Source organism: Polychytrium aggregatum (genome assembly GCF_025602895.1).
Source record: "Polychytrium aggregatum strain JEL109 chromosome Unknown BJ171scaffold_32, whole genome shotgun sequence".
NCBI lineage: Eukaryota > Fungi > Chytridiomycota > Chytridiomycetes > Polychytriales > Polychytrium > Polychytrium aggregatum.
In genome coordinates this window covers 259,526-271,566 of record NW_026516234.1, presented here as the reverse complement: position 1 = coordinate 271,566, position 12,041 = coordinate 259,526, and the positions used below count along the sequence as shown (strand labels likewise).

The 12,041-nt window shown below is 57.7% G+C and overlaps 3 protein-coding genes across 3 annotated transcripts; 2 read left to right on the top strand and 1 right to left on the bottom strand.

Annotated features, from left to right (window-relative positions):
- The first annotated feature begins 2,219 nt into the window (after nt 1-2,219).
- BJ171DRAFT_183391 (uncharacterized protein) lies at nt 2,220-3,096 on the top strand. Its single transcript, XM_053106104.1, has one exon. It carries the CDS (start codon nt 2,349-2,351, stop codon nt 3,045-3,047), a length of 699 nt encoding a protein of 232 aa, XP_052964429.1. The 5' UTR covers nt 2,220-2,348; the 3' UTR covers nt 3,048-3,096.
- A 775-nt stretch (nt 3,097-3,871) lies between these two features.
- On the bottom strand, nt 3,872-5,292 carry BJ171DRAFT_514751 (DHBP synthase RibB-like alpha/beta domain-containing protein). The gene has a single exon (XM_053111865.1). The coding sequence runs from the start codon at nt 5,235-5,237 to the stop codon at nt 3,996-3,998; it is 1,242 nt and encodes a 413-aa protein (XP_052964428.1). The 5' UTR covers nt 5,238-5,292; the 3' UTR covers nt 3,872-3,995.
- An 87-nt stretch (nt 5,293-5,379) lies between these two features.
- BJ171DRAFT_514749 (uncharacterized protein) lies at nt 5,380-9,952 on the top strand. Its single transcript, XM_053111864.1, has one exon. It carries the CDS (start codon nt 5,410-5,412, stop codon nt 9,778-9,780), a length of 4,371 nt encoding a protein of 1,456 aa, XP_052964427.1. The 5' UTR covers nt 5,380-5,409; the 3' UTR covers nt 9,781-9,952.
- Nucleotides 9,953-12,041: the final 2,089 nt, after the last annotated feature.

The following is a 12,041-nucleotide window of genomic DNA, read 5'->3' as shown; positions in this document are numbered from 1 at the left end:
GTTGATTTAATAGTCGATGGGACAGTTGATGCCATAGTCGATGGAACAGTTGATTTAATAGTTGGTGCAGTCGATGCCATAGTCGCTTGAAGATATTCGATCGATGCTCGCGGTCGTCGCAGCGGATCTGCCGCCGCCAACACTCCATCGCATCACGGCAATGCTCGGTAATCACACTCCGGGCTCGTTGGCTGCCCGCGCTGTCGTCCTTCTGGCCCCCGTCGGCCTCAGACTCGTCCATCTCGGATCGTGCTGACCCTTGTCCATCGACTGCTCCAGGGCGCCTTCCTTTCCCTCCTCCGCGCGCCATTTTCTCCTTCCTCAGGCGGACACCGTCCGTCTTCATCCCGCCCTTCGAGCCGCGGCCGGCCGCTCAAGACCTCCCTCCGTCGCCGGCTGCCGCCCCATCGCTCGTTCCCTCTTCTCCTAACGCTCTGCGGCTTTGGTCGCAACATCTCTGCTCGTCTTCATCGCTATCACTTGGGCCACGATCCTGTTCTACGCCCAACCCTGTCCGTCATGAGGCACGCGTTCCGTGGTTTAAGCTTGGTAAGGTCGCCGCGTTGGACGGGCATTTGTTCTCATACGGCACCGGGCGACTCGGGCGGACTAATTGCGCACGACAAGAGAGCTGCTCGGCCGAGGAAGCGAACGTGTCGCTGCTCTCCTCACGCTTCGCCGGTCTTGGTGGGCCAGTCCTGCTCGCTCCTCGGGCCCTTCAGTCTGCGCGATCTGGTGGCCGGCCGACTCCAGCATCGTGTCTGGCATCGTGTCTGGCAGTCTGGGTGATCGCCCATCTGACTTTCTTGGGCTCATGCTCCTCTGTTTCTTGCAGCGCTCGGTTACGCCGGGCAAGATCATGATCATCGTGGCTTTCGCGATGATCGCCATGATGCTCTTGTATCCCAAGCCCACCTATGATGGCCTGGCTCAGATGGACCATGCCTTCAGCCGAATCACCCACTTGGACTCGGACTACTTTGTCCGAAGCAATAATTTCTCGTCCGAATCGACTTGCGCGGACCCCGGCGTCTGGTCGGCCCGCGATGCCTCTGGTATCTGGATCTGCTGGCCGACGGCGGCCTCCAATGTCCCGCGATCTTGGAGATACGACTGGTGGCGGGATGGCCGCCCGATCCAGGGCCGAATCCCGCTCCGGCCCACCCTCGACTCCCCGCGCGCTGTCGCCGCCACCTTCCTGCAACCCTCTCAGATCGAACAGTTCAAAGTCAGCCTTTCCAGCTGGGCAAAATTCTTCTTCTCCGTGTACCCGTACAACTTGCTTGTCTTTGTCAACACCCCGCTTTCGGACCATGAGTACAGCGAGATTTCGCGACTGTTCAGCCAAAACATAGCCGATACGGCGAATGGAGCGGCCGCCTTGATTTCCTTCGAAGTCGTCGACACAAGCGCTCGGCATCGCCGAAACGCCCAAGCCAATGCCGATACGTTCTTTGCAATCAAGCTCGCTCTCCATCCGGCTGTCCAGAATGTCGACTTTGTCATGAAAATCGACCCCTACTTTCAGTTTCTGGCGACTCCCAAATCCGATCCGTTCCTCTCCATGCAGACCAATGCCCAACGGTATGCATTTGATATGGTCCACGCAAGACCTGCAGTCTATATCTCCAGCATCAAGCGCTACATGGAGATGATCATGGAAAACAATCCGACGCTCTCCAAGCTCAGCGGATGGTACAGTGGCTGGATCCGCAACCCCACCTTGGTGTAAGTCGATGCCATATTTCTGCTGTGACGTGGGCTGCTCGTGAGACCAAAGCACCGGACGACGAGACACCACCAGGCTTCACAGAGCACGTCTTGGATATCTGGGCCTGCTGTGCTCTACGCACGAATGTTTGGGTATCCCCAGCGCCGCACAGGGCAGACGCTGTGCTCAGGGATGTTTGAGCTTGTTGTTGGATCGCTGATCTTGTTGCGTGGGATTGATTGCTCTTGCAGATTTGAAGACATCACTTTCGGCGATAGTCTGTCGATCAAGTCCACGAGCATGTCCACTATTCCGTGGGTCACCCAGATTCTGTCTGATATCGAGGAAAACGACTATATCTAGTAAGTTTCCGAGCCTTACGGTCCCGGAGATGCTACACGAGCGCCATCGAGGTTGCTGTCGGCAAAGGTCCATCGCGGCAGTCCGATGACGATGTACTTGGCCCCAGCCACCGAGATTGGAACCGTGCACTCGATCGTGCTGATGATGTCTGGCGAACGTTTCGCCGTCGCTGGGAGCCGCAGCTGTTGCCCGAAATGAGCTCACCTAACGACGCCGTCGCACTCGTCTCTCCCCAACCAGCACCAACCGATGGTCCGACTCCCTCATCTCGACCATGCTTAGTCTCATCTTCTTGGAGCGCTCAGAAATGCGACTGCTCGCAGACTTTTCCTACAGCGTCATTCTCGATGGCGACCATGTCGAGAACTGCCCCGCCAACGAGAACTGCTCTCGCGAAAAGGAAGAGATTATATCGCTGGGCTGTTCCCACCGAATCTGGTTTCTCTATCCTCAGCTCTGCGAGAACCTGCTGGTGGATCAGAGCGTCGATAGAGATCTGATCAAGGAAGTTTCCCGTATCGAGTTGGACAGGAAGAAGAAGAAGGACGAGGAGGAGAAGAGGAGAAGGGAAGAAGAGAAGAAGAAGAAGGAGGAGGAAGAGAAGAAGAGGAAGGAGGAAGAAGAGAGAAAGAAGAAGGAGGATGAGGAGAGAAAGAAGAAGGAGGAAGAAGAGAAGAAGAAAAATGAAGAGGAGAAGAAGAAAAACGAAGAGAAGCAGGAAGAGAAGGTAGATGCCAAGGACGAGAAGAAGGATTCGAAGGAAGACAAGAAGGACGAGAAGAAGGATTCTAAAGAAGAGAAAGCAGATGCTAAGGAAGGGAAGAAGGAGCCGAAGGAAGAGAAAGCAGATGTCAAAGACGAAAAGAAGGATCCGAAGGACGAAAAAGCAGATGTCAAGAAGGACGAGAAAGCAGATGCCAAAGACGAAAAGGCAGATGTCAAGAGCGAAAAGAAGGACGCCAAGGACAACTAATGCCTGTCGAGCGCACCCGTTTGCGGGGCTGGTGCAAGCAACGAAACTCTGCCATGTCCATCGTCCTCATTTTCCAAGGGCTTATCATCCATAGACTGTTACTTGCAGACAACGCGAACAGCGACTCCTTCCCTTCCCTTCCTTTCCCTTCCCTTCCCTTCCCTTCCCTTTCCAGACACATTCAGAGCATAAGCTCGCATCATTTTGCCCTTGCACCCTTCCCTTCCCTTCCCCTTCACATCCCATTCACGATAAGCGATTCGAAATTTGACAAACAGAGTCCTTTCTTTTGAAAATGAGACCTTTTTGCCGGCCAGGCTGTTCCTCGATGGGAACGGATTTTGCCAACGGTATCCCACGCGCGGCCGATCCCACAGATCCAGGGTTGCGGCGACAGTCGGCAGGGACTGCCTGCTGTTGGTACCGTCAGCCCAGAAAGAAACGGGCGGTCCTTCTCTGGCATCGGAGACCTGAAACCTACTGAGCTTCTGTAGGCCCCAGTGAGCAAGCCATGCGATTGTTTCCCGTCCTGGTTGACAATCTCTTTGATTTCGTTGATTTGGGAAGCATGGTCTTGAATACACTTGGTCGATCTCCTGTGGTCGATGTGGAAGTGTGGTGCATTCACTCAACTCTCTGGACTGCTCCATGGTGTATCGATATCAAGATACTCGGCCTTCTCGAGTCGCTTGACTTCCTGGCACTGTGAGTACACCTGGGGTAGATCCACTTGGTCGCCTGGGTGGTGTTTTCGCTTGTGGGGAGCCATTTGTGCGAGAAAGCGTCCTTGATTCAGATCCCGAAACACATCACAGAATGGTCATGGCCAGCGCGCGATGTTTTGAGTCAGAACATTCACCAACGGCCAAAGCCTGTTTTTTATTGGATTGGCTGTCAGAGTGCTGGACACTGTTGGAGGGACTTGAGAGCACATCTGCAGGCAGAGTACTAGACAGAGACCACGGTCGAGGCGGCCTTGCGGAGCCTGTTCATGACGGCCAGACCCTCGCCTTTCTCACCGATGCCTTCGACAAAGATGTATGCGACCTTGCGCTCCTCCAGTTCACGCAACCCCTTGAAGAGCTCTTGAGCAACTTTGTGCGGATCGGACTCTGCACCGAGGGCAAGCTCGGCAACGTTTCCGTCGTAACGAAAGCCGCCCTCGGTATCCCCCGCCGCAAACCACGTTCGAAGTACCCCGATCGGGCCTGGGCTGGACTCCAGCCGCTTGGTGATTTCAGTCTGGACCATGGCTCTCCGTTTCGAAAGGACGGCCTCGTTCGGGAGATGGCCCTCGGTTGAGGATACTTCAAAGAGCACCACTTCGACATTGGGGCTGTAGTGGCGGTATTTCATGCCTGGTGTGGTGGGAGCAGCCTCGAGGGCTTCATCAACATAGTCCCGGCGATACACCCGCACGTTTTCCATGCCTTCAAAGGCCTTGATCTGCTCGTAGGTGATTCCGCCGGGACGCAGAATCGCCGGAGGAGTCGCAAAGCCGTCCAGCACAGTCGATTCGACTCCGCTGTCGCATGAGCCGCCGTCGATGATGAGCGGGATGCGGCCCTGGAGATCGGCAAACACATGCCCAGCGAGTGTGGGTGAGGGCCTGCCGGAGGTGTTTGCCGAAGGGGCCGCCAGAGGAAAGCCGCAGAGGCTGATGAGGGCCCGTGCGATCGGATGTGAGGGGAACCGCACGGCAACGGTATCATGGCCGCCGGTCACCTGTTTGGGGATCTTGCTGGACCTCGGCACCAAAATCGTGAGCGGTCCGGGCCAGTGGCGGTCGATGAGGGCTTGGTACACCTGCGGGATCCTGTGGCTCAGCTCGCTTGGCAGAATCGAGAGCAGCATCTCGATGGACGACACATGGATGATGAGCGGATTGTCGGAAGGACGGCCCTTGGCCAGGAAGATTTTTGCGACGGCCTCGGGCGACAGAGCATTAGCAGCAAGGCCGTAGACGGTTTCGGTGGGGATGGCGACGGGCTCGTTACTCCTCAGAAGCTCGACAGCCCTCAGAAGCGATGCATGGTCTTGCTGGGCCTTGGGGCTGTCCTTGACCTGAAGCACCGGCCTCAGCAGCGGCGATTCGGCGGGATCCCTGGGTGCGAACGAGAACGACTCGGGGTCGGCCGACAGGATCTCTGTTGCGAAGCGGGACGGGCTGCAGGCTGCAGGGGCGCTCATGGTGCGGGCCGGGGTGGTATCGCCGAGGCAGATTTGGATACCGAGCAGTCAAAAGCCGCCCAAGGCCAGGCCACGGCCGCGAACGAACGGAAATCGAAACAAAATCCGTGCGCAGCACATCGGTGCACTCATTTCAGCTGCGCAGTCGCTGGTCGCTGACTTTGATTTGTCGATGGCTTGTCGTTTGACTTGTCGTTTGACTTGTCGTTGTCGGCTTGATCGCCCATCGCCGCGCTGGGCCTCGGCCAACAACCCGATCTCCCCATCGCCCTGCTGTCGGCCGGGCCTGTCCTCGCGCATGCCACCAGCGTCTCTCCTCTCTGTCATCACCGTCGCCCAGATCGACCGCCATGTCGCCTCGTCCGCACCGGCGCCGCACGAGGCATCTGTCCTCCTGGGTACGTTCCTGCGTCGGCGGAAGGCCCTCGCAACCTTCCCGTCGTCGCCGGCCGCGAGCTCACCGAGCGACCTCTGTCTCTTCTTTGCGGACAGAACCGGATGCATTCCTTGTGTGTTTTTGCGGTTTGATGCTGCCTGGCTAGACCAGACGGTCGTGCTGGCCCGGTGGAGCCTGTCGGTGCACCGGCCAGCCTCGTCTCTCAGCGCGGCGACAGAGCCTACTGCCGCCGCCGCCGTCGCTGCTGATTCTGCTGCTATCGGCGATGATCGCGACTCTGGCTCTGCTGCAAATGCGCTTCCTTCCGGCACGTCCGTGGGATCCGACCGCAGCGATCTTGCTGCTCCTGCCTTTGGATATCTGCGGATATCCGCTATTTTGGCCCCTGTTGCCGCAACCCATCCCATCATGAAGCTGCCAACCTATACCCTCTCGGATGCAGACCTGGACATTCACCGGGAACTCGGCTCACAGCGACGGCAGCGGTGTCAGGAATCGCTTCGGTTGCTCCGACAACACTCCCCCGTGACCATGCTGCTCAACTCACCGACGCAGCCGGAGGACGGCAAGCTGCGGGCTCTCCAGGCCCTCGAGAGCCAACGGCGTGTCAGCATACACGGCCGCATCCATGCCAAGAGCGGGCTCATCGTTGCCGACAACCAGATCCAGTTTTATGTCGAATTGCGCTGCATGGAGGCTTCTAACGACAGCAGTACAGCCACCCACCAGGCAGAATCGTCATCGCCCATGATGGACATGCTTCACGAGGCCTTCCAAAGCTCGGTCCTGACGGCCTTCGTGCTTGTGGTCGATACCGTTGGCTCGGCCCAAGACACCAGTGTGCCGTACTACGACTCGCTCCAGGTCGGCGATGTTGTGCTCTTCACCGGCCTCAAAATCCGCTCGCTGCGAAGCGAGTCCGAGTCCAAGTCTATCTTGATGTTTGATCTCGGCGCATCCAAGATGTTCAAGCTGGAGGGCATCACACTCGCTGGCCTGTGCACCGACGATGGCCAAGACCCGTCCGAACGCCCAAATACTGCCTCCGAGACGGCGACAGTCCCGCAACTGTCTGAATCAAGGCGGCAAGCTCAGCAGAACAAAGTTCGGGACGAGCATCGAGACGAGGAACAGGACGAGCATCGAGACGAGGAACAGGACGAGCGCTGCTTCAGGCATATTGCCGCCGCACTGACAGCGCCCTTTCAGTCGTCGCGAGATGTCGCCAACAGGGACTTTCGGACCATGCACGTCTCGTTCGTCGGCCGCATCACCCGGGTTATCAACCATCTCTACGGCATCTACGAGATCGACGGACGCTACACCCTCTATCTTACTCTCATGTCCAGCCGGAGCTGCGGAGCGGGTCTCACCGCCAACGTCGAGCTTGCGTTGCATCACCTGCACTTGATCGTCCATACGCCGGCCGATGCTCCCGCTGTATCCTCTGGCGACCAACGAGGCTCGACCCAGCGTATTGTCTCCTTGTTCCCGTGCCTGCACAGCAGCATCGACATCCTGCGGTTTCCGAGCGATGATGCCTGTGCGGCCACCGACCACATTGCTTCCCACGAAACACGCGAGCGCCTGCGTTCTCGGTTCAAGCACATGAACGCCATAGATCTGCTCAACTATCTGGATCTCCAGCGCTGTTTGCACGAGTCCGTCCAGCTCGACGAGGCGGCGCTTCACAAGTCCATCTTATCGATCATGGGCCATTTCGGCCACTCGCCCTACCGCCCGCCAAAGGCCATCGAGTACTTTATCCATGGGCACGAGGAGGCATGCACCTTTGCGGAGCAGCGGTACCGTCGTCCTGCTCTCGTCACAGTCTCGACCATGTGCCGTCTTCCGGCCGTCCGCAAAGCACAGACGCAGCTTGACCTGTACTCCCCTATCCACACCTTTACGGCCGCCGAATTGTTTGCTGGGCGGCCGAACGTACTCTTGGTCGGGACTCTGGCGCTGTCTCCTGATGGCGGTTTGCAGCTCATCGACGCCAACATGCGCCTGGATGTCTTTGTCGAGCGTGCCCGTCCAGACGAGTGCTCTCCTCCGTGGCGACTGCTGGACCGTGGTACCGTTGTCGGATTGTCCAAGTTTAAACTGATCATCGAGGCCCTTGGTGCCTCGGAGGACTTTCAGAATCGATCGACGATCCTCAAGACCTATCTGTCGGCCAGCTGGACTGATGCTCTGATCCTGCGTCGGCCCAAAGGTCCTGACATCCCATCTATGCTTCCAAACCATCCAGGACAACAGCTCATTCGTGTGGACCATATCGGGCCTGTCGCCAGCCGCGAGTCGCAAAACGGTCAAACCTTCTCGGCTTACATGCAAGCTGTGATGTGGTATGTCAAGCGGAGCACCGCCACAGACAACACCTGCAGTATAGAGCCTCTGACCCGGCCGCACAGGGTGCTGGCTCAGATATCGGAGCGTGAACATCTCTCTGCCTTGGCCGGGCTTCAGGTAGGCGGGCTCTATCTGTGCCTCGGACTTGTTCCCATCCGCGAAGACGACGGCTCTGACCACGAGCAGCCCGACTACAGCACATATGCCTGCACGGCCTTGGACGACGAGGTATATATGCGGGCCACGAACTCTTTCGCGCTGCAACAAGTGCTGGTCGACGGCCAAGCAATGCCTCCCGACCTGGATCCAAAGAATCCATCGATTCTAAGAGCACGCCTCGAGTCGAGCAATCCGAACTGGTCCGTCTCTGAATCACCCTTCGACGATGCGACCGGCCCAACTCTGCATTCTATCGCGAGCCTAATTCGGCACTGCAGCGGGATGCGCGATGCGGGATTCGGCCAATTCTATGCACGGCTTTTAGATGTCACTGGGGTAATCGAGAGTAAGACGGTCTGCCCGGCCCCTTCAACGTCTCGGCATGGCTACCAGGAAGGTGCAGCTATCGCGGGACATGGCCTTGGACGTGCTGGCCGCGTTCTAGTTGTAGGCCTCGTTTCGCACCAGTCTCGCGAACGCATCGATGTCCATTTCGATCTGCGCCGGTTAGCACACCCCATAGGCTTGATTCCGGGCATGCAGGTTGTGCTCCGGCGGCTGGCTCTCAAGCGCAATCGGGCCGGCGAGCTCTTTGGAGTTTCCATTGCCGACACACGTCTGGAAATCTACTCTCCAGGGCAAGGGCTGCTGCCGTTTGTCAACTCCCGTGGCGCCGACGAGACCCGTGCGTCCTCCGCGCCAAGCTGGTTCCTTGCCGATTTTTTCGATGCTGGCCTGTCCGATTCGCACCGAATGAGCACCCAAACTGTGTCCTGCACAATCACCTTTCTCTGCGAAGCGTCGTTTTGGTGTCAGTGCTCGCGCTGTGGCCAGATCGTCACTCATCACGGATGCACGCCTCGATGCAAGACGATTCGCAAGTTCATGGCCCAGGCCAAATGTCTTGCCCACGATAGCACCTTCGAAGCTACCCTGGGCTTTGACTCGGTCGAGACTGTTTCGCAGCTGCTGCTGCTGGACAGTCGGCACATCCAGCAGCTGGAAGACACCGTCGCCGAGTATGGCAAAGCCCTCTTTGAGGATACCCCGCCCTGGTACGAGCAGCACCACGATCGCACCAAGGACGGTGGCGACTCGGCTGGCCGAGACTTTGGCCCGCCAGACCCAGACGAGTACGGCTCATCGCAGATCGACCCTTCAAACTCGTTCGAGTCGCCATCCAACAAGCTTCTGTATACGCTCTGCCACCGGGCACGACTCCCGCGCGTTGCCAAGATTCAGTGTCGCAACGTGTTTGCCCGATCAAATCGGTTGAAATCGGGATGGCGTCAGGGTGGAGTCGATGCCGCCGGCTCCACAGCATCGAGAATTGCGGCTGTGCACCACCGGGCAAGCGAAGCAACGGGAGCAACTCCCTTCCAGATATTGGTGCAGCCAGAATACCTGCGACAGCGGCGATTCAAGAACAAAGACGGTGACTCGGTATCAACGCTCTCGATGCCACGGCTGTTCCTCAAAGTCACGGAGCTGGAGAGCGTGCCGACGCAGCTGGAGTTGCGTGCGCTGCTCGATCGGCTGGCGAAGCTGTCACTCTTCTCAGGACCATCGGGGCGTACAAAGGAAGCTGCTGCCAACGACCCGCAGATGCAAGCGCAGGCCGGTGCCGGATAACGGCAGCGTCAGTGCTCTGGCAGGTCGATGCGGCGAGGCTGCGAGCGGATTTGGTTAGCAAATCCAGGGTCCTGCGAGCTGTCTGAATATATCGGCGATTGGCCTGGGACGTGCTAGACTTGGGGCTGCTTTCAGGCAGCTTTGGCCCGAGTGTGTCTGAATCGAATCGAGCGCTGCAGGAACGGTTGACCAGGCCGAAGCCTGGAGGGAGCACCGGCGGGACATGGATGGTTGTCTCGGTGCGACATGTGCGACATGTGCGACATGGGCGATGGCGCAGCCAAGCGTCCATCTCCCCGCCACCTTCTCGATCGCCTGTCTCAACCGTCGTTTCCCGCTGGTCTCTCGGCCATTCTGCCGCCATCGCTGCCGCCATCGCTCGCCCCTCATCCCACCATTTCATTTCCCGTCGGGATGGCCGCTGCCGCGGAGACACAGCAGGCCCTGCTGCAGAGCCTCGCCCGCTTCGACCTGCTCGCCATCCTCATCACAAACGACGAGTTCATCCGCGCCGCCAGCCTGTCGTTGTTTGCAAAGCTCTTGAGAGTATCAAAGCGCTATCGGTCCATCATCAATACCGACAGGACGTGGAGCCAGCTCATGTCCGGCAATTTGAAAATCACGGCCGAGTTTCTGTTCAGCGGCGTCGATCCCTCCATCAACCGCCAAAGTGTGCTCCGGGGCCTTTGCTGTTATATATCCCGCCGAGACCGATCGAGGCTGGTTGGCAGAGTCCGGCTCGAGCTGGAAGACGAACTTTGGCTCGAGTTCTACCGTGATGCTGTGCTGTACAGCCGGGTTGAGCGCTACTGTCAAGTGACCGATCCAGCCTTCCAGTTCCCTGGCAATCAAGATGCGAGCAGACCCAAGCGTCAATCTGTGGAGGAAATGGCCCAGATTGCCGAGAGCCAAGACTTCGCCATACTATCTCCAGTAGAATTCGACTCTCGCAACCAAGACGTTAGGATCCGACCCCGCCATATCCAAGATAGTAGCGGCTATGTGTCCAAGCTGCTTCCTTTCGTCACACCAGAGCCCATTGGAGAATGGGCATGGATATGGTGGCTGCAGATCGAGAACGTGTCCTTTTTGAAGGTATCTGGATGGCCCATGGTGCTCTCAAGGTTCCAAAAACTGAACATCAGGATTGGCAGTGATCCCGCAGCATCAAACGCCGATGATCCGCCCGCCAGTTTGGAGGGCATGCCGAAGGTGCTCCCGTTGCTCCGATACCTCTACTTTAATGGCTGTAACGGCCGAGTGTCGCTCAAGGGAATGCCCGAGATGCCGCACTTGACGATGCTCTCGCTTCCAAAGGCCATCGAATGCCTCGAAGGAATGCCAGCAGAGCTGCCCAGGCTTCAAGAAATCGACATGAAGCCATATGTTGGTCTGAGTTCGCTCAGGGGAATGTCTCGAATGCCCGTTTTGACCAGGCTCCATCTGCCAGAGTCCATCGACACCCTCCAAGGAATGCCGAGCGAGCTGCCTTCTCTCACGTACTTCAATGCGTGCGAGTGTACCAAACTGAAATCACTCATGGGAATGCCAGAGATGCCAAAGTTGACGATATCCTATCTCCCCAACACCATCGAAAGTCTGGTGGGGATGCCGAGCATGCTTGCCTCGCTCACGCACGTCAACTTTAAAGTGTGCGGCAGATTGAAATCTCTCGAGGGAATGTCCACGATGCCACGCCTGGGAACGCTCTGCCTTCCGGAATCCATCGAGACCCTCCGCGGAATGCCAGGCGTGCTTGCCTCGCTCACTCACTTCAGCCTTAGAGGATGCAGTAGATTGATGTCCCTCGAGGGAATGTCGGAGATGCCGTCGTTGATGGAACTCGAGCTTCCAGAACACATCGCCAGTCTAGAGGGAATGCCAAAAGAACTGCCTTTGTATCCACAATTCAACTTGAGAGAGTGCCATAGCTTGCGAATACTCGACGGAATACCTCAACTGCCGAAGCTGAAGGTACTCCACCTTCCCGAATCTATCGAGACACTGGAGGGATTGCCAAAGGAGCTTCCCTCTCTTGCACAGCTCGACTTGGAAAGATGCAGCAAACTGAAATCACTCAAGGGAATGCCCGAGATGCCAAACCTGACGATGCTCGTTGTCCCGGGGTCCATCGAAAACCTTGAGGGGATGCCACGAGAGCTGCCCTCGATTACCGAGCTCAGATTACCCAAGTGCGGGAGACTGGTGTCCCTTAAGGGAATGGCCAAGATGCCCAAGCTGCTCGAACTGGACATCCCGGT